At 39.1% G+C, this 22,590-nt stretch overlaps 1 protein-coding gene across 1 annotated transcript in view; it reads left to right on the forward strand.

Annotated features, from left to right (window-relative positions):
- LOC306865242 (uncharacterized protein) overlaps window positions 1-22,590 on the forward strand; it is a 67,812-nt gene that overhangs the window by 42,333 nt on the left and 2,889 nt on the right. The window contains exons 14-22 of the mRNA XM_079409736.1: window positions 14,245-15,161; window positions 17,232-17,481; window positions 18,260-18,349; window positions 18,533-18,757; window positions 18,852-19,022; window positions 19,209-19,389; window positions 21,223-21,339; window positions 21,467-21,715; window positions 21,796-21,992. Of these exons, the coding sequence (XP_079265862.1) occupies window positions 14,245-15,161; window positions 17,232-17,481; window positions 18,260-18,349; window positions 18,533-18,757; window positions 18,852-19,022; window positions 19,209-19,389; window positions 21,223-21,339; window positions 21,467-21,715; window positions 21,796-21,992 (2,397 nt within the window). The remainder of the gene's footprint in view (window positions 1-14,244; window positions 15,162-17,231; window positions 17,482-18,259; window positions 18,350-18,532; window positions 18,758-18,851; window positions 19,023-19,208; window positions 19,390-21,222; window positions 21,340-21,466; window positions 21,716-21,795; window positions 21,993-22,590) is intronic.

A 22,590-nucleotide genomic window follows, 5' to 3' on the forward strand; every position in this document is an offset into this window, starting at 1 on the left:
CAAACAAACACATTCACACGCACACAAACACACACGCACAATTGTCTCTGTGATCAAACCATTGTGTTTTTCCTCTGCAGTGACACTGGGTGAGTGTTGTACGCTTCAGTGTGTCTTCAGTGTTTCCCCCTGAGCCCCAGCAGGGACAGATGGTCCAGTTGGCTGACCGCTATCAGATTTTATCATTAGCATAATCATAGTGCTCTTTACTGACTCATCAGATCATCCAAACATAGACCCTTTGGCCTGTTGGCATGGCGACCTCGTCCAAGCCCTGTCCTGCCGTCTGTTGGCATATTGACGAAAGTTGTTAGTGTCTTTGTGTATTAATCAAAGCTTTTGATTGTATATATATCAAATGCTGGCTTAGTTTACATACAACTGCCTTATCCTCTTTAGTCTTCAGCACTGCAGAGTAGGGATGTAACGGTATGAAAATTTCTCATCACGATTATAGTGACCAAAATTATCACGGTTATCAGTATTATCACGGTATTGTTAAAATGTGCTGGAGATGTTCAAAAAGTACCGATACATAAATCACTTCACCAAATTTTATACTTAAAAATCAACAAACAGCAAATAAAATGACTTTTTGTTTGCATAATCACTAAAACAATAACATTACCAATGAGGTCTGGATTTTAAATGACAACTTGACTGACACCAGTTTAATAGCATGTTCAAATAAATAATGTAAATGTTCAAATAAAGCTTTGAAAAAGTTTCATATAAAGGTAAACTGAATTGTTTAAATGTGTAGAATCCACATAAGCTTGTTTTTCATCAACCGGTTAAAATTTACAGCAGGGCATGCAAATTTGGTCCGTTTTTTGGCCAGACAGAAACTGCACACAGGCTGGATGTAAATAAGTGTCTGTAAATCCAGTATCTGACAGCAGGTGGCGCTTTATACGGAAAAGCTGAATTACAGCTGATTCACGTGAAGTCCGCGAACAAAGCAGTATTGTGTTTAAGAACACTTCCTTTAGGTCTTATATGGAGCTAAGATGAAAACAAAATGCCATCGAATCGTTTCAGAAGACAGTCAGATCCTTCAGAGGTACATTCATATAATTAATTCACAGATATATTCATTTGTATAATTCCCTCAGCACTCTTTTAAAACCTCCCATCTTTTCCGCCGTTTTCTCTCAGAATGAAACTCTGCTGCTGTGCGCTCGTGACACTGTTAACACTCTGCTTTATGCCGGACAGTATTTATTTATAGCGAGTTGTTCAAATCGTGGTAATCGAATACGGTTTTAATGATAATTAAAATATGAAACGGTAATACTAACCGTGGGGAATTTTATCATGATTTATCGTCAAACCGGTAATCGTTACATCCCTACTGCAGAGTCTTTGTGTAGTTGTTAAGATGCGCAATGACACTTGTGGAACTCACTGGCATCATCTGACTGGCTTACATGAATGCTTATTCACACCACCTGTCCTTTCACACCCATTCCTGGGCATGTCATTTCATGCTTTTGATTAGACTCATGAATTAAACCACACTGGTGGTTGTGTATACATGGCATAAAAGTATAAGGGTGTGTATTAGCCTTGTGTGAGCATTATATGGATATGGGTGTGTGATCTTCTCTGTCTTGTTTTTCTGTAAGTGACCACATTCTGGACTTGATTTGTCTTCAATGACAGATTGGCTCATCCCAGATTTAGAAACTGACTGTTTGAGTGTGTTGCCTACCAACCGATCTGAAAACGGCTGATGAGCCGTCCAGTGTGGATTGTGGTCATCAAACACAATGGATATGCTATGACAGCTGAGGCTGAGCGAAACCACAGGACACGGGACTCTGTTCATACAACAGGACAACATGAATGAATGAATAACTGAGAAAGGTTTCTGTGGTCTCAGAAGACCTGAAAAATCATAGAATTGTAAAATTGTGATTTTTTTCATTCATGGAAAAGTCATGGGAATTTAGAAAATCTTATAACATTATGGAAATAGCTGTAGCAAATGTAAAATTTTCTGTAGTAAATGGAAATCTAGTTTTGCTCTGAAATATAACACTCCTGTTCAAAAGTTTGGGGTCAGTACAAACTTTGTGTTTTTGAAAGAAGTTTCTCTTGTTCGCCAAGGTTTCATTTATTTGATCATCAATTCAGAAGAAAAAACAGATATTGTGAAATAGTATTACATTTAAAATGAGCTATTCTCTATTTTAATATTTTTACAGTGCAAGTCATTCCTGTGGTGGTAAAGCTGTATTTTAAAGCAGTCTTCAGCGTCAAATGATACTTCAGATGTTGAAAACAGTTGTGCTTCTTAATATTTTTTGTGAGAGACCATTACATATTTTTCATGAGAAAGTTCAAATTAAATTGAAATCTTTTGTATGATGTCTTTACTCTCTCTTTTGATCAATATAATTCAGCCTTGCTGAGCAAAAGTATTTCTTTAAAAAATTATTAAGAAACAACAAAAACAAAAACTCACTGACCCTAAACTGGCAGTGTATGATTTTTCTAAATCAGCTAGAAATGTTCCGTGTGAGTTCAAAAAAATATTCTGTAGAATTGAAAGAGATTTCACTTTTGTGTGACCCATAAGGTGAAGTCAGTGAGTGTGAATCAATGAATTACTCTGACCTTACTGGGCGCTGTATGAGCTCACTGACACACATTGGGTGACAAACATAATATTGACAATCTAATGTCTGGATCAGAGCCTTGCAGGCAATCACAGCAGCCAGCAGTGCAGAAAGTGACAGCGAAGCTGTGAGCATCAGCCCAGTGATACAGCCTTAGGCACAGCAGACAGTAGAGCTCAGTGTGTGAGACCGAGTCCTTTCTACTCCAGATGGTCTGCGTGTGTGAGGGCAGAGAGTGAGGAATCACAGAGATGCTGTTTGCTGGGAGGATGAGGGGGCAAACTGACTGTATTGATTGTAATGCTCATCTTTGCAAGCCAGTGTGGAGCTATTGTCTGAGCCCCCTGCGTTATATTTTAAATTAATTCAAACTCTCATATTAATGTTTGAAAAGGCAGGTTCAGGGTGTCACTCATCTCTATAATGCTACTAGGAAACTCATTTCCTCTTTTGTTCTACATGGTTTTAAGCCTATACACATACAGTCAGGCATTGCAAGTCAAAGGAAATGGCACCTCCAAGTTGTCATTATAATGATAATACGATAGTACATCTGAATTAACGCACTACAGGCTTCTGCTCAGAGAGGATGAGCATATTTATGCCCTCTCACAGTGAAAGTAAATGGATGAATGTCACAAAGACATGTCCAAGTGACATTATACCCAAAATTATAAAAAAATATATATATTTATACATGCAATATACACTTTCCTTCAATTTTTAATGCATCCAGATTTGCAGAAATGCATCTATTTCTGTAATTCGCATATACTCGATGGTTCTACTAAAATTTTTATCAGTGTTATTTTTTATATTACTTGTATTACTTATATTATTATAACTATAACTTATATATAATGTTAGTATTATTTACATTTTAATTTTAGTTTAGGTTTTGAGAATTTTGTGATTTTCTTTTGACTTTTTATCAGTTTTTGATATTTAATTATTTATTTTTAACTTTAATGTTTTTTTTTTCAGTTTTAGTTGTAGCAAGGCAGGTGTACATACCATTCATATTTCACATTATAGCATTTCTAATATAGGCTTCATTTTCAGCATAAGAAATTCTTGTTTTCTTCTTTTTGCACACGAAAGAAATATAATATATTTTTATTTCTAATTTTCGAAAGCATGTAATTTATCATTTGAGCAAATCCAGCAGTGACACGCGGCAGTTGTTGTATTGGAATAATGTGTGTATGTGTGCAACATACTGTGAGCGGTTGAGTATTGATCAGGTTATTGATACTCCCTTGTCTCTAAGGAATGAACTCTTTCCCACACGCCTTCTGTTGCTGTTTCCCTCTAATCCAACTCTGAATTTAGTCAAGACTCAACCACCAAAGTGTTATACATACAGAACCAGTAAAAACACAAATATAGTTTTGACCATGCTGCACCTCACATGATTATACCAGTCACTCCATTAGTGTGTGTATCTGTGTTTATGAATCATCGGTTGGGCCTCATTGTGCCCTTCCCATCACCGCTCTGGATTTTTTCACTCCATTCACAAGGTCCAGTTAGCACCAGCGTGCCAAGATTCATCCACCACTCTGCTGTCTTTCCTTTGCCCTTTCTGGCGAGGGGCTTTGTAGTGTTATTGACAGACACCCTCCTGTCCCATCCCCCCTTCCCTCTCTGTCCTCTATCCCCTCCGCCCCCTCTAGTGAAGTTGCTGGGGCAGACCCATCTGGTATTTAGACTTGCATTTGCCTGTGAATAGCAGGGAGGTGGGGAGAGGAGGGAAGCGGGCGCCACTGGCTCTCTCTCTGTTACTTTGCCATTCAGAGGGAGAGAGAGAAAAGGATGACTGCCGCCGCTCCGTGCTCTGGTCATGGGACCACCAGCATCTTAGCCGAGCAGGAAAACGGATATAGCCATGGAGAGGTAGGAGTTTAGAGGAGCATTATCCTGATTAAAACAAGCTCGTTTGACTGATATGTGGTGATGCACAGGAAGTTTGTTTTATTTTTTAATCTTTGAAGACTTGTCAAGGCTTATGTTTCTACTGTAACAGATGTTGTTTCTCATGAGAGGCTACTATAATTAAAAGGCCAACAGAAATGTTGCTCAAAACACTTTTGAATGGAGCACTTCTGGTGTTTATAGAGAGTTTCTTACTCTTCACTCAATCTCCACCCCCTGCTTTCTGGCTCTCTTCAATTCCCTTTTCATTCATGCACTGGTATGTGAGGAAAGCTCAGGCTGTAAGTGTGTGAACTGCAGTGTTTTTAATAGAGTTTCCTCTCTGCATGTGGTATTGACCAACATTTCTCACACAGCTTAGATTGGAGTTTGGTGCCCTGGGCAAATGGCCACATCAGGGGGTTTATGCCATCCATTATCTCAGTGTAACTCCACACCTTGTTAGTCAGATCATTATGGCAGTGGATTACTTTACAGAAGGTTTGCGCCAGGAGCATGTTTCGAAGAGGGATGATCTGCAAGCAGACTAATAGATTTAGTCATTCAGCTCATCTTAGGTGACTTGTATGGTTGTGACGTCAGTGTATCTTTACTCACTTTCCAGCCCACAGGACGTTTCTACTGTTGCGTGTGTTAAGAGTGTTTGCTTTATAAAGCATCCTGTAGTGTGATGTGATACTGTGAAAGTGATATATCAGTGGTGATTTCTTGAAGACTGCACTGGAAGTACTATCCACAGAGTTCTGTGGACAGATAGTGTGCAAATACAGTGATGCAGTGATACTCTATTATACAGTTCAAAAGTTTGGAGTCAGTAGTCACTATTACTTTAGAATATATTCAACATATTAGAATCATTTTTGAAGGATCATGTGACACTGAAGACTAAAGTAATGGCTGCTGAAAATTAAGCTTTGCCCTCAGGAATTATTTAAATTTTAAAATATATTGTATAATGTATGTGTGACCCCCAAACATTTGAACGGTAGTGTACCATTCCTGTCACTCATGGATGGTGCATTTCAACATTTCAGCAAATTATAGTGTAAAATATCTTGCAGGCCATTTAGTTAACATCTGGTTTAGTGTCTAAATGAATGAGTCTGCAGAAATGGAGCTCTATTAATACCTCTGCCCACATTGTAATGGGACAAATTTGCTGCACCTCACTGGGAGTCTATGAGAGTAGCCTATCATGTGTGTGTTTTTCCTGGGAATAATTATCTTGATTGCTTTTAGGTTACATAGCTTCCATTAATGTATTTTTTGTCCTGACCAGACAGCTTCTCTGTATGACTGTGAGAGCTTTGGTTAGAGTTAGGCTTTGTCTTTCAGCATTAACCCTCAGTTGTGTGAAATGTAAAAACAAACAAACTGCTCTTATTCTGTCAAATGCAGAGTACTTGATGATACTAATCAAAGAGGTCAAGGTTCAGCTTTCCTTCATGGCCCCATTAGCCCCTGCTGGTAGAAGTTGTAACTACACCATCTGGTTCTTAAACAACTTTCTCTATTGACGGCCATTCAATATTACCTGTGTATTCTGTTTATATATATATTCTAATATTTCTAGTAGATGTTTAGTTGATTTTCTTGATTGTTTAGTAGTAGTTTAATGGCTTACCATTTATACACAAAGTATACTCCATTTGGTAGTGTGTGTGAACACAAGCGATTGCAGCTGAAAAATTCATCCTTGTCCAGTATCTGCACTATTTCTCTTTATATTTGAAGAAAATGTCTTTGTACTTGTTTAAACTACAATTGCTGGTATCTCTCGACCCCCTCACACAAGCACTTGTCAACACCGGTGTCTACTTTTGTTGTCATCTCGAGTAGTTTGTTGTTGCTATTGTTCGTTGTGGTATGTTTCTTTTTTGACCTTAAACAATGAGCCAGGGCATTGTTGCCACCTTGTGGGCAAACTCATTAATACAAAAACATTAATTGTGCGTAATCGATGATTTTGGAGTTAGGGGTGTAAGAAAATTTCGATACACGTGAGTATTGCGATATTTTGTTTGGCGATACTGTATCGATTATCGATTATTTAAAAAAAAAAAAAAAAATCATACAAGATTCATGGCAGTTGTTTAGTTTTGAGTTCATTTCCCGACCGCTAGATATCAGTTTTCATCTCTGAACTTAAACAGTGAAAGGAAATACTAGCATCAGGGCACTCCACTAATGTTAGCATTAACATATTTCGCTGCCTGCCAGTAATGAAGGATAAAATTATTGTTCCAGTTCTTGTTTCGGTGTACAAAGCTGAAGTGTGGCGCCATTTGGCCTTTTGTGGTAATGTCTGCCCCAGGACCGCGGCGCGAGCGCAACCTTGGTTCTGCCGCTTGCCGCGTCCCGTGATGAAGAGCCTTTGCGCGGGGTGCGGCGGGCGGTAGAGTCGCCGTGCAGCTGCAGCTTTCTCGTAATTCGGGGGTGTTTTGTACAGCTGGGGCGGTGCTCGTGTCGCGGTCTCGGCGATTCCACGCGGAACATAAATACAAACTGAAAAACTTGTGAAGTCCAAGTTGAAAAGTTCTTAGAATGTTTAACATCTGTATTTATTTGATTGTTTTACAATTGTTTTGTTTTCTTTAGGAATCCTGCAATCACTTTATTTTTCATTGATATTAAGCAGATGTCATTTTTTGTTTAGATCAAATGTTATGACATTGTATGTCACAATTGTAAACTTAAACTGTGAACCTTTAAAGTATTGTCTATAAATATATATTTTTCTTTTTATAAAATACATTTTATACATACATTTAACTAAAGAATCATGTAAGCACTTGAATATTTCCCCTTTACTCGTGCCGCACAAAAAGTGGTTCAGTAATGTTGAATGTTATAGGGACTGATTATTGCAAATGAAGATCCCAGTGTGTTCTGGTTAAACTATTTTTATTTTTTTGCTAAGGTTTGCATATGGTCTTGTGTTTTTAATGACAGCTTTCCTAAAAAATATATATCCTATTCCTAAAATAATAACTTGTTTACAGTATCGCAATATATCGTATCGCAACCCCTGTATCGTGATACGTATCGTATCGCCAGATTCTTGCCAATACACAGCCCTATTTGGAGTGTAACAGTGCCGATGTCGAAATACTAAAAATAGATCCAAGTACATTTTTGCCAATGATTAACTGATTTGTGTCTCCTCTCATTTAAAAAGCACCAGCCGCTGTTGTGAGAGATCTGCAGTGTAGTTAAACCATGAGTTAAACACAGATGTGGACACAAAAACAGATGCTTCTGTTTGAGACGCTTCAGAGAAAGTGTCAAAGTGAGTGGATTTTGGACTTGTGGTTTCTTTTGGGAGTGAGGAGGTCAGTAAAGCATAAAAGCAGGGGTTCAGACTGATCCCTGTTTAATTGGAAGAGGGAATGCAGGTGACTGCTTTGACATAGTCGGACCTCTGAATGGAAAACTCATTATCCAGTCACTTCTAGCATATGCCAGTCTCACTGAGCGTGTGTGTGCATTTATGACCCTACTTACTGAACAGCCTCTCCTTGTCTCTTTCCTCCTCATCATCCATGTCTTCACTAACATTTACAGACTAAATGATGTGCTTTTTCATAATGCTGCTTGACTGGGCCTGAGGCATGTGCCCCCCATGTAGACTGCCATTTCTGGACATTTCCCCCCAAAAATACTAGACCCCTCTCTACACCTCATTGCCCCTCAAACCCCCAACAGACAACAGGAGATGGTACTCTGAGGGACAAAGCAAGCCCCATGCACTATTAATTAGGTGTGCCTGTCTTTTGTGGTGCTCTGACTGTCTCTCAGTCCCTGTGTCTCGCTCTGTTGTGGCAGAACCTGGGGTTAGCACCTGTGGATACAAAACACTGACCTCCACACCCATTCACTGACAAGAAATGAAAGATGATAAACAAATGTGTATGATGGTTGACCTCCCATGTAGCCCTTACATAGTTCTGTAAAGAATAAGAGGAGGAAAGGAAGCAAAGTAAAAGGGCTGTCAGTTTTCTGTTCACAGCTTGTTAATGACATGTTGACTAATCTCTGGTGAGTTTGCACCTTGCACTTATTAGCCACCTGGACAGCATGTGCTGGACATACAAAGCACTTTAAAGAGCTGAGCACTGATGTTTTTACTTCTTGGTCACAAAATGTAGACAACAATTTCATAAAACGTTAATAGTGAGAACTTAGTTTAGATTAAGATATTGACTTTTATTTATTTAAATTGATTTATTATTTAATTTTTTTAATATTTTGTTAAATAATTACATCGAATTTTCTTACATTTATTTATTATTTAAATTTGTAAGAACTTTTTTAATGGTAAGTGCAGCAAAAACAAATAAGACACTTTTGAATTCTGTGAACACTAGATTTTGCCATCATTTTAGGCTCAACGATTCCCTTTTTTCAATTTATGAAAGTATAAAAAGAGCCAGCAAACCGCTTTGTTCTTAATTTAGATTTAGATTTTGTCATTTTTCTTTTTCGAGTTGGCTAATGTGTACTCCCTTAGGGCATGTGAGTGTTTGCGTGCCCTAATAAGCTTTTCCAGAGCTGTGCACGCATGTGCGCGAGGCGTTTAAGTAGCCACTCAGTCTGATCAGGGTTGTGATCGGGTCTGATTAATGCCACTTTGATAGTTCAAATGCAGCATGATTGGCTCGCTCTGCAGAACCCTTTTCCCAGCCCCCTCCTAGGTACAGTTCAATGAAATTACACTCGCTCAGACAGAACAAAACCAAACACACTGCTGTGATTTTTTGTTTTTTTTTGTTTTGTGCACACTCATTATAAGTGCACACACAAAGTGCCAACCAATTACTATCCTTTCAACAATTTAAGCAGTTGGCAATACCACTTTCTGTTTGCTTCCTCTATTAAATTGGATGTTTTTTTGATAACATCATTATCTAGCAATTATACATTTTAAAAGGGCCTAAAACAAGTGATCATTTTGATGTAACATTTATGACTTGTTTTCATTTTTTCTCATTATTATGAAACAGCTGGCAACTGGTTGCACTTTTCATTATTTCTGCTTGTGTTCAGATGGATTGAAAGAGAAATGGTTATAATATTTCATACCTATTTGGTAACAATATAAATTTTTCACTTTGAAGCATGTGCTACAAATGAATTTTTATGTTAAGTAATTAAATAATTATTCTTCAAATACTTAGCTTCAACATTTTGGAAAATCAATTCAAATTCTGTATGTAACATTTGGAAGCGAGTCTCTTGTTCTCTTGTTCACATTTGTTAGATATGCTCTCCTGCAAAGTAGAATTATTTCCTGTTGTACTCATAAAATTGGACTAATGGGCAGACAGTGGCAACTTTATAGTCTTCACGTGAGCGTGCTGGCAACCAGGCCAAGGTAAAAAAAAATCAACGCAAGTCCCACAGTCTTCTCAGCAACTCTTTACAAACAGTCTTTACCCCCAGTAAAGCCAGCCAACCCTATATCAGAAACAGACCCTGCCCTTTGCAGTGCAACAATTTGTTCCACATCTGTTCTGTATAGGCACACGTCTCGTGCCTTTTGAAGCATCAAAGCTTATGCAGCAGTTAAACAGAATCTGCATCATTATGAGTCTTTTTCCTGCATCTGAATTGGAGTTGAACCAGAGAGGAAGTAGGAAACGAAGCTCTCGCAAAGGCCTAGTGCTTCCGACAGACCTTTAGTGGGCAGAGAGTGTTTCATGATCTCTTTTGCTGTGGAGCAGCTGGTGTGTATGTGCTTTGCATAACTCTACATATGCAACATGTTTATTAAACCGGAGAGAGAAGACCGCAATCGCATCTGTCACGGGCTGCGAGTCCCTCCTCTCTGTGTGTGTGTGCGCGCATGCCATCGCTGAACTCTTCTTTCTTGAGCCTGATTCCTCTGGCTTTGACATTCATGAAGCTTTATAGGAAACACAGAAACGTTCCCCCCCCCACAGTCGGCGCGTGCATACTTGCATGCGTCACCACTGACACGCACAACAAAAGAACAAAACCGAACTGAATCACAAAACTGCTGAAGCTTTCCTCATCAATCATACAACAGCATCAGGCATTAATTGATCGGTTTAAGATTAATGACCTATACTGGGTTTTAGGTTTGGTGAATTTAATGCACCATTCTTTTGATTTGAAAACCACAATTAGATGAATTAGTCAAAATCACGGGGGCTAGTTATCATACAGGTGCTGTCTCTCTTGTGCTCTCCATCACTCTTCTTCATCCTTTAGTATTCATTTCATTTTTATTTGCATTACTTTAGATTGAGCTTTCAGGTAACTTATGGCATCTGCTAGCATATGTGCATAACAAGCTGTCATTGAACTAAAAAGTTATATTTTTTTGTATTTATTATAATGACAACTACCATAAATATTTTTATATTTAATTTACAAAAGTAATAGTTGTTGTTGGTAAATCATAAAAAATATAATTTAAAAAAGGTGGCAAATTGTTGAAATGTCACAGATTTTGTTTTATTGAACTGGTCCCGGTTGGTCTTTCTACACTCTGCAGGGTGTCTTCATTAAAAAAAAGTGGTCTTTCCGCCTCAACTTTTTTTCTGCAGCCTATAGCAAATCAGCCTTTTTTTTGGCGTTCCTTCGATTTGTTTTCCTCTCTTTGTTTTCATCCTTTTTTTCAGAATCACTCTTTCAGATCCTGCTTTTTGGCTCAGGAGGGTCCACAGCCCATTTTACCATTCCTTCTTTACTTTCAGCCTCTCAGAAAGATGGGATCATTTCAGCCGTAATGAAATGACAGAGCAGTATACCAGGGTCTTGTGTCGGAGTTAAGCGTCGTGTCTGTAGCTTGGTGCTGTAAGTCCAGGCCTGGTGAGTTACAGAGCAATAACTGTTAGAAGAATTTAAGCCCGTGCCTCCTAAAAACCCAGTGTGCATAATACCCGCTCACATTTTGACATAAGCTATCCTTTCAGGAAAAAACACATTCTTGGCATGGCTCAGACATGAGATCAGAGACAGGCTGATGTCATGAAAACCTTTCCTCCTTTTCGTGGTTTTCTTTTAGAGGAAATAATAAAAGATGCTTTCTTTCAAGTTTAAAAACGCTCCTCTTGACCCACTTAAACTGCAGCTAGGAGATTCATTTATGGTAGTGTACAAAAGCTCAGTCCAAGACTGGATCTGTCTCACTCCCGCCACTCTGTTTTAGCACATCTAACACTCTCTCTCTCTCCATTTCTCTGTGTTTCTCTCTCACTCTTTGTGCAGGGTTGAATAGTGGGGCCTTTGGAGGTGCCTCCCTCAGGCAAACTAATTCTGCTCTCACCAATCAGAGCCCCACCACACATACACACCATTCACACTTCAAAGAGCCTCACATGCTAAACAACCAAACGATGATGTCATCCCCTGCCCACAGTATCACGGGCATCAGCAGATAGAGTGAGGAACTATATTGGGCTATAGATCAAAGTGTCCACTTTATTTCACTGAGGGGAAAGCACAGGGCGGGGGGTAGTTTTGAGAGCTGGTTTGGAGTCTCTGACCCCAGACCCTCTGCAGAACCTATGGTGGACTTTGTCACCGTCAACCGTTTGTGCTGTTTTACTGCACGAACAGAGTGCTTTACATCTGTTTGTGTTTCCCATGTATGTTTCACACATCAGTAGTTAACAGGGAGGTTATGGAGAATTAACAGGACTTGGAAGATTTCTGGAGTCACTAACTGTAATTCAGATAACTCAGAAAATATTTTTTTGCACTTCATTTAAGTGGTGCTTTGTTGTGACAGATGCATTTTTAAAAGGTAAAAATATTTTTGTTAACACACAATACATTGAGTTGTCAAGTGAAATTAAAATTCACTCTATATATTTTCCAAATGCATGTTATTTTTGTCCAGGACTTTGCAGGATCCCGGCCCTCTAGGACCGAGTTTGGACAGCCCTGTTCTGGTGAAATATGCTGCACTTTTTTTCAATCATTTAATCTGCTTAAACTCTGCCCCCTGCACAATTGACTGTAAGCTCACATTCAGATCTGCTTTCATCCAATCAATAACCAATGGATAGAACTAAGTCCCCTCGTTCTAAATTTTTTCCATAATCTGTTCACTCTGATGCACATCACAATACAGAAGAAAAGATCTGTTGCTACTTTCGTTACTTTAATATTTGAGATTAAATATTATTTTAATAATTCTTTTGAAGTGGTTTTCCATTGTAAAAGAACTTCAGTTGTATTTAACCTTAAATATTGCTTCAGAGAAACCAAACCACATTTTTGCGACTCCCTTAACAAGGACTTTAAAATTCATTGTCACCGTTTGGTTCTCACTCATCAATTATGTCAAATTTGCGTCTTTTTGTGTCTTCTTTGTATATGTCTCTCTCCTCTATCTGTTCTGTCACTTCTTAGCCATGTGTATTGTTACTGTGGGCAGCTAACCTCTGACCCCTGCTCTTGTGAGAGACTTAAGTATCTGGATGCCAAAGGCCCATACGCTGGCATGTGGCCTCCGTGTCACCCTAACCTGAGGGGCTTGGGGAGCCAAGCGATGTCACCATGTCACATAGCAGCTAAAGTAGATTGTGGAGGTTTTGTGTGTGCACAGAAAGAGAGAGAAGAGGGGGAGTTTTGCTCCTTTCTCAGGAATGTCTAAACACAACCCTGTGTTTGCAGTCAGCGCTGAAGTGTGTGTGTGTGTGTGTGTGTGTGTGTGTATGTGTACGTGTGAGGTGGAAGGGGGTTGTGTTTGATCTGTTTTAATCTCCTCTGAAGTTTAACCACTCATTTCCCAGCACGGTGAGCACTTGTATCCTCAGGAGCACTCACTATAGAAACCTGCCCGCCAGGATGCTGTTGAAAAAAGGTCTAAAAACAAGAGTGCCACCCAGTTGATGTAACAGCATCTTGGAGAAGGGGCCATCAGATTTTCTCATAAATGGAAAGACAGCCAGTAAAGCGGTTGGCATGTGTCTTTGTGGCAGGGTGCTGTCACACGTAGTTGAAACTATAGGCCCTCCTGCTGTTGAGCTGCGTGTTAAAGCCTTCTTACCTAGACCTCCCAGCTCCTGGCTAAAAACCTCTTTATTTAACGTGAAAGAAATGCTGGGAGGTTTCCTTCCCTTACCCCCATCGACACTGCATTTGTAGTTGTTTTTGTCTCCTTTTCTCTATTCTCAAACTTCTTATGTGACACATTACCTCCATTCTCCTTTTTTTTTTTTTTTTTTTTTTTTTTTTTTGAAAGCTGCTGTTTTACTCAGTGTTATGTAAAATTTTAAATTTACTTAAAATTATGATTAAAAATATTATTGCTATATTACTATAATATTATATTATTAATGTTGATTTATGATTAATTAACATTAATTTAAATAAAGCTAGAATATAAGATAAATATTAGTTTGTAAAAATGTGAAATTACTGAAAGTAAAACTGAAATTTTAAATATTAGTCGTTCAAAAAATGTGATTTAACAGCATTAACAGCTGTCTGACATGTCGGTATGCAAACGAGTGGTCTGAACTTATTTGCACAGTGCATTTTTTTAATTTTGGTCACGCATGTGCACCTGCGTACCACTTATGTGCACCCCTGACAAAAATATTTAACTGGGTTTACCACACACAAAATCTGTTTTTAATGTAACTCTCACACGTTTTCATTGTAGGCATCACATCAGCTGACTCTTTTCTTTTTCTCTCTCTTTTAGGCATATGAATGGGCGCTAGAGGGCATGCGTCATTTGGCGTGTGTTAGTATGGAGGAATGTGGCATGTCTGAGAAGTGTCCGAGCGTGATCACGTGTCTGGAAACCTATCGCAGTCAGCATCCCCCGATCCCCGACGCACACTTCCAGGAGATGAAGGACCTCGCTGGGGAGTTGAAGAGTGAGAAGGGACTCAAGCAGTGGAAGTTTGCCTGGTCCAAGTGTCAGGAGACCAAGCAGATGTTTGAGAAGAAGTTGGAGATGGCCCTGCGCACCCGCCGCGAGAGCGACTCCAAATCATCGAGGAGTGACTCCTCTCGCCGGAACTCGGACTGTAGCGCTAAACCTCAGGAGCGTAGCAGTAGCATCTCCTTCTCATGTCGGAAAGCGTTTGGTGGAGGCTGGGGCAGGGACAGACTTTCCTCACAGTCCAGCATGTCCTCCACTCCTAGCAGTCCTTCAGGCATTCGCATGGACATCCGTGACTCTGTCCGAACCCCGACAGGAAGTCCATACAGCATTGAGTACAGAATCCCCCACAGCACCCCTGTCAGATCCCATAGGCTAACACGTAGCATCTCCACAGATGAGTCTCCACAACGGCCACAACTGGAGGGGCAGGCATGTGCAACAAGCCCAAGCCTCACCTCTATAGAACCAAACCGCAGGGTTTTGCGGAAGACCCAGAGCTTTGATACGGTCGGTAGTGAATCTGTGTCACGGTACGGGACCTGTCAAAGAACTTTGAGTGAGCCTGCACGGAGAGGAAACACAGGAGTGTTCATTAAGGGTCTGGAGGTGAGCAGCACTGAAGTGATCGATCGGCCTTACAGCCCACGACTGCCGCCCATGCATGGATGGTCTTCTGTTGATTCACACCGCAGCGGGAGTCCTGCACCAGAAACACGCAGCAAGGGCAGGTGGGTACACTTATACAAGTGCTAACCCATACTCACTTGCTGTAACATAAACACAATCAACCAGGGAGGTCTGCAGGCCATCGACTGAAGCACGCTTCAGCTTAAAACCACTTACTATATATCCACCACTTTATGATAGCTGTGTGACAGAAAACGCACACTCACACTTGAAAAATGTGTTGTTATAATAGAATATGAGCAATAATACTGCCAAAAACACAGACAAATATATTAAGCCTGGCAATACAGTGTTTTTGCAAGGCAAGAACACATTCAAGGGTTTTCAGACTGAGCTCCGGGAACCCCTTAGGGGTGCTAAAGGGTCCATGGAAGAGCAAAAAAAAAAAAAAAAAACTCTCAGGCAACAAGAGAACATTCTAAACAAAGCTACTTCCAAACAATAATTTACTGTAGCTGTAAATAATAAATTACATAAATTATAAATACTTATTCAAACATACTATGTAAATAATTATGTATTTATATTATTATAAATAAATTATATAATTAATAATAATATTAGATATGAATTAATTTAATTATGAATATATAAATGTATATTGCATAATAATGTTGAATTTGATTGGAAATATCATCTTTGTTAATAAATCTAACAGTACAAAAAATTATGTCCAGATATTTGTTAACTGTATTTCAATGATGTTTTTGTATTTCAACATGTCCTTAATGTATAAAATTATACATTATATGTAATGTTTTTTTACACATTACAAATGGGTCTCTATACATGAAAATGTACAGTGTAGCTTTAGTCTTTAATATTTTGCAAAATGTTGAAAATCGCTTTATACCTGTATTCACAGCAAACTGCTCAAAATTTACCGTGCACACACACACACACACACACACACACACAAGAAAAAAAGTTTTCCAGCTAAAAACCATATACAGACTAAATCATGTTCATAATGTGTGCATAAAGGAACTCAATATGTCTCATATTAAACAGTCACAGCCCCAAAATCCTCTGAATCTCCATGGATGTCTTTTCCAGCTGTGGGTCCCTCTGGTCACCCCTTAAACCCCTTGGGAAACAGGCCTGAGATACAGATCACTTTCCCAGGTGGGCGCTGATCCTCTGGGCTTTGAAGTGGTGGGGAGCCTGTTTGTGTTCTGCTCCTCCACACAGAAGAGATGGATGAGTTAGCTGATTATATTGACGTCTTAATGAGGTCCTTACATCTGTGGGTCTTCCTTTCAAAACACATTTCTCAGCTTTACTCTCTGAGATTACAGTACAGAGGTGATGTTGACACAGTTTTTCAGAGAGAAATAACTCAAAACATGCTGTTCGACTCTGTGTGGTCCAGTTATTGCAAATATTTAAGGCTAATGAAAAAATTCTGGCAAGAATCCATTTTAAGATTAATGTAAATGCTAAAACATCACTTTGTTTTTCTCAGTACTGGACATACACACCATGTTCAGCTGTGTGGTGGTGAGAAGGTAAAAGTGCTGTAAGTTATGTAATGAAAGTAAATGTTAGACAATCAGACAATAGCTGTTCTATGCCTGTCATTTATTTTAAGCATTCAGGTTGGCTGTCATCAGGTTGGCATCAGGGTTTTATGAAGTGGTCAAAAAGATCTGGGCAGTCAAGTGTTAAACTACTGAGTTTAAAAAGAATGCCATGGGAGCCATCCAGTCTTGAGTTAGACTCTCACAACTGATTGGCTTGAGTGTTTTAGGGAGAAAGCATATGACATCCTGGAGAGACATGTGAAAACACCTGTCCTTTTTGGCTACACAGTCTGACAAAGCTGTTAGGGCACACATGCTGCGCCGAAATACAGTGCAGTCGCACTTTGGGCATCCCAAGTTCGAGTCCCGGCTCGACCTTTCCCGATCCCATCCCCCTTCTCTCTCCCATTTCGCTTCCTTTCCTCTCTACACTGTCCAGTCAAATTAAAGGCAGTAACGTCTCAAATAAAATCAAAAAAAAAAAGAAACATGTCTTACCAATGTTTAAAATAATTGTGCTGCTTAATGTTTCTGTGACAAAAGTATGCATTTGGAGTATGTTAATTGTCAACTCTCTCCGTCTTTCAGTAAACTACGCCACATCGTAGATGAGATGGTAACAACGGAACGGGAATATGTGCGTTCTCTGCGGTACATCATTGACAACTATTTCCCTGAGATGGAGCGCGCTGACCTGCCACAGGACCTGCGGGGAAAGCGCAGTGTCATCTTCGGAAACCTGGAGAAGCTGGTGGACTTTCACAGCCAGTATTTCCTAAAAGAGCTTGAGAGCTGCTGCAATCATCCACTACGCGTCAGCCACTGCTTCCTACGACATGTAAGAGAGTCCCTTCAGTCACAGTCTTTTCACAGTAACTAGCACACGTCTAACTGCATGACTTCAGATCTGTTTTTTTTAGTCAAATTCAACAGTCTATTAATTTTAACTGTTCTTGTATTTTCTGGACCCTTCTAATATTTTCAGTTCTAATAGAGATCACAATTAAATGTCCCAAATTGAATCATATTTTCATTGGAGATGAAACAAAGGGGCTTAATTTGTCAGTGCTCGTCTGTTCCCAGTCCATGACTGACCCAGCACAAGTCTAAAACCATCCAGAAAAGCACTTTTTCTGTGTTTACTTGCTCTTTTCCTTTCACCCTCTATGAATATGGAAATCAAACCGAGCCACAAGAAGTGATTCTGAGGTCTTTAAATGAGTCCAAGACCACCAGCCTATATCTCATTTATTTTCTCTGTAGTTGTGGTCTATCATAGTGCTGGCACACCTAAAGAGCTCTAATTTATTAAGGCTTCACAGAGAAAAGAGAAAAAGGCTATTTGGTCTATAGCAACGTATGAACTATGCCAAATCACTTATGACATGTTTCTGGAGCAGCAAAACCTGCTCTGAAATTATTGCACACTCCATATGAACCTGAAAAGTCATTATAAAACAATTTATTCAAAAACAAAAAAAATCTTTCCAAGCAAAACTCAAACTGGAAATTATTTGGGAAAATACTAGAGAATTATTCTTCAGAACACGAGTACGGAAATGTGGATGATAACACTTAAAATATTTCTCTCTTGTTTTTTTTCCATATTAACATAGCAAGACCAGTTCAGCCTGTATGCTTTATACAGCAAGAACAAGCCAAAGTCAGACACACTTCTGGCTAGCCATGGAAACAGCTTCTTCAGGGTGAGTAACTCTATCAATGCTACACTAAAAACCACTTATCATAAGCTTTTAGTTAGGGTTTTTCAATAAAATCTTACAGGACTTTTTATCTGGGTGTGGAGTTTATTCCACTTATGTTGAACTGCTCAAAGCACATTCATCACACCTCATGGGCTGAAACTGTAAAAATCTCTCCCGTTTCAGCATAAGCAGCTGGAGTTGGAGGATAAGATGGACCTGGCGTCGTACCTGCTGAAGCCCATCCAGCGCATGAGTAAGTACGCCCTGCTCCTGAAAGACCTGATCAAAGAGGTGATTGAAGTCCAGGAGCAGGAGCTAATGTACCTACGTGCCGCCGCAGAGATGGTCAAATTCCAGCTTCGCCACGGCAATGATCTGCTTGCTATGGACGCTATCAGAGATTGTGATGTAAGCGGATACACACGTCACTTCACATTCGAGACATAGGAGAGCAAATGATCTTCTACATTTGCCATTTCATATTTATTTTGCACTTTTCCAGGTGAATTTGAAAGAGCAGGGGCAGTTGGTTCGGCAAGATGAGTTCACAATTTGGTATGGGAGGAAGAAGTGCCAAAGACACGTGTTCCTGTTTGAGGATCTAGTGCTGTTCAGCAAACCCAAACGCATTGAGGGTGGCCTAGATGTTTACATATACAAGCACTCTTTTAAGGTAAGCACCTAAAGCACATCTGAAGTTTAGAGGGACAGGAAATATGTTCAGAGAAGGTTTTAGTTTTAAGATCTGAGCATCAGTTTGGTCTCCTGTAAGCCGGAATAACAACAAGATGCCATGAGCCCTCGATATCGATTGAGATGATATGTGAATATCCTTTTTACTCTGTCATTGTCTTTGTAGACGGCTGATGTGGGTATGACAGAGACGTCGGGTGAGAATGCTCTGAGGTTTGAGGTCTGGTTCAGGAGGAGAACTTCAAAGAATCAGACCTACATTCTCCAAGCCAGCACTGCCGAGATCAAACATGCCTGGACCTGCGACATTGCACGGATACTATGGCAGCAGGCCACGAGGAATAAAGGTGGGAAAGAAACACTGAAGCGGATAAGCTTTAATAAGTTTCCTATCACATACCATCTTTTAACACTTCACCTGTATATGCCTCAGGCAGATAGGAAGCTATTTAAAACGCTTTTAAGTTACACCAGTATTGTATTTCTACAGTTTGATATGAGTGTGAGAAAATGATGCAAATCCAATGCTGTTCAACCTGTAATTGCATATATTTACTCAATCCCTAAGAAAATACTTTTTACACTTTACAAGTGCTTTATGCAAATTAATTAAATTCATCATTAAACTTAATCAACAGTCATTGGAGTGTCAACTATATAGTTACTGACACCAGGTTATTTATATTATCATTTGTGTAGTATTAACACAATATCAGTATTTTTTTTTTTTAAATGTCACAGTCAATGTTCTTTTTAAAAAAAATAATATTGTGAAATATTATTGCAATTTGAAATAACAGTTTTCTATTTTATATATACTTCAAAATATTATTTATTCCTGTGAAGCAAAGCTGAATTTTCAGTGTCACATGATCCTTCAGAAATCATTCTAATATTCTAATTTATAATCAATGTTGGAAAAAGTTGTGCTGCTTAATATTTTTTGGGACCTGTGATATTTTTCAGGATTCTTTGAGAAATAAAAAGTTAAAAAGAACAGTGTTTTATTCAAAATAGAAATTTTGTGTTACAATATACACTACTATTCAAAATTTTGGGGTCAGTAAATGTTTTCTTAATTTTATTTTTTTTTGTTAAATTAATACTTTTATTCAGCGAGGATGTGTTAAATGGAAAAAAGTGATAGTAAAGACTTATATAGTTATATATTTATATTTTTAATTAATGCTGTTCTTTTTAACTTTTTATTAGACTAATCAAAGAATCAAAGAAAAAAGGTTCCAAAAAATAAGCTGCACAACAGTTTCAACACTGATAATAAATCAGCATAAGCATATTATAGTGTGACACTGAAGACTGGAGTAATGATGAGGAAAATTCAGCTTTGCATCACAGGAATACAGTATATTTTAAAATATATTAAAATAGAAAACCAATATTAGAAATTGCAATAGCCTGAGAGTTCACAATATTACCTTTTTTCTGTATTTTGATCAAATAAATACTGCCTTGATAAGCATAAGTGACTATTAAAAAAAAACAAGGTCAACTGTTTATTAGGTTTATAATATAGGCCAAACATAATAATATCAAAACAACTTAAGCATTTAAACTGATAGAAGAGAATAGAAAACAAACTGTAGCATTCAAACTGAGATCTGTAAGTTAAATATATTAAAAGTGAATTCTTATATTCTTATATCTAAACATCCCTAAAGTACAGTTTGCACAATACACCTGTGACTGTAAATGTCTCAGAGTTTTGTTACCTTTCTGTGCCCATCAACCGTGTTTTCCAGCACTTAATCAAGCCACTCTTCTTTAATACATGAGGACATATTATTTCACATGTCATTGCGTTGGCTCTCGATTTGAGCTGTTTCGACGCAACCATTGAAGTATTCAGTTTCTACAGCGACTCATTGGGCGCACATCATTCTCTTTCTATGAAACCTGCATTCACCGGTTCCGACTCTATAGCGGCACCAGCTCTATAGCGGGTTACCCGAGCATTGCAATTCTTTCGTTTTAACTAGAATACAATCAAATGGCTTTCCCAACTCATTTTTGCGTGTGCGCGGCACATTATTTCTCTGCGCGGCTGCGGTGGAAGAAGTGCACGGCCGTGCGCAGCTTAGAGGGAACATTGGTCACAGTTATCATTGATAACTTCTGATATATGGCAGCATTTTTAAACATGTTTCTCTGTGCGTATGCAGAAATTCGAATGCAGGAGATGGTCTCTATGGGGGTGGGCAATAAACCCTTCCTGGACATTAAACCCAGTGATGCTGCTATCAATGACAGAGCCATTGACTACATTATGAAAGGCAGAGGTGAGCCTGTTTAACATGACAAACAGAATAACTTCCATGATTGTTATTATTATTATTATTTTTAACTCTAATAAAATTTTGCAGCAAATGATTCTATGGGTTGATTTTATTCTTTCTTCTGTTACAGGGGCCAGGACGAGAGCCTCCATTGCTGTCTCATTTTTTGACCACTCAAACCCATTCAAACGAGCTGCAGTAAACACTCCCGTTAGTGGCCCCCCAGTGTCCGGTGGCCCCTCCTCGTCCACACTGCTGGGGCCCTTGAATCTGCATATGTACAGCAGCCAAACCCTGTTAGAAGGGGAGAGACCTCTCATCAGCCTCTGCATCGAGGAAGACGAGCTGGAGCACGAGACCAGCAGTCAGCCATCTATGAGTATGTATCATAACACGTCTGAAAGTGTAAAACATTTTCTCAGAAACCACATATATGTATAACAGGATGTTGATCTTCAGCTACAGAGAGTTCGGGTTCGTCGTCTCACTGTCTGTCAGGTAGTGGCTCGAGCGGGTCAGACAGTGGATGTGTGTCCAGTCACCTTCCCGAGGCTTTTTCCGAGGAGCCCAGCTCACCATGTGACTCCTCCTGTTACTCCTCCATCACCTCTCCCACCCAGGAGAAACCCTGCTTTAACAGCCAGTACATCTCAGCGGTTAGTATAGCTTATGTCCGTCTCAGATGGCTAGTATTTTGATTGTACATCAGCATCAGGCTTCTGCCAACATAAAATGACCAATCAGTGTCACTGAGGCTACATCCACATTAATCCGTATGAATTTGAAAACACATTTCACACATTTAATTTCACTTTTTCCTCTACGTTTTGGCCTTTTATCCACTCTGAGATCCAGCAATAACTGAGATTTCTGAAGATGCGCTTACAAGTGGATACATATGAAAACACAGTTTTGCTGTTGCAGGCTGTGAAAACGACAGTATTTGAAAGCGATGTTGCATGTTTGGTCTATTGATTTACTGGTAATTTAAAGTAGTGGTCGACCGATAAATCGGCATTGGGCGATACATATTTCTGTTTGGCTGATCTATTCAAGACATTTATTTTGACGGCGCGCCAGACTATAAACAGTCATGGACAAAAATATTGGCATCCTTGGTAAATATGATCAAAGGCGGCTGTGAAAATTAATCTGCATTGTTAATCCTTTCGATCTTTTATTTAAAAAATTCACAAAAATCTAACCTTTCATTTGATGATAAGAATTTAAAATGGGGGGAAATGTTATTATGAA

This window comes from Barbus barbus (assembly GCF_936440315.1).
Source record: "Barbus barbus genome assembly, chromosome: 1".
Classification (NCBI taxonomy): Eukaryota; Metazoa; Chordata; class Actinopteri; order Cypriniformes; family Cyprinidae; genus Barbus; species Barbus barbus.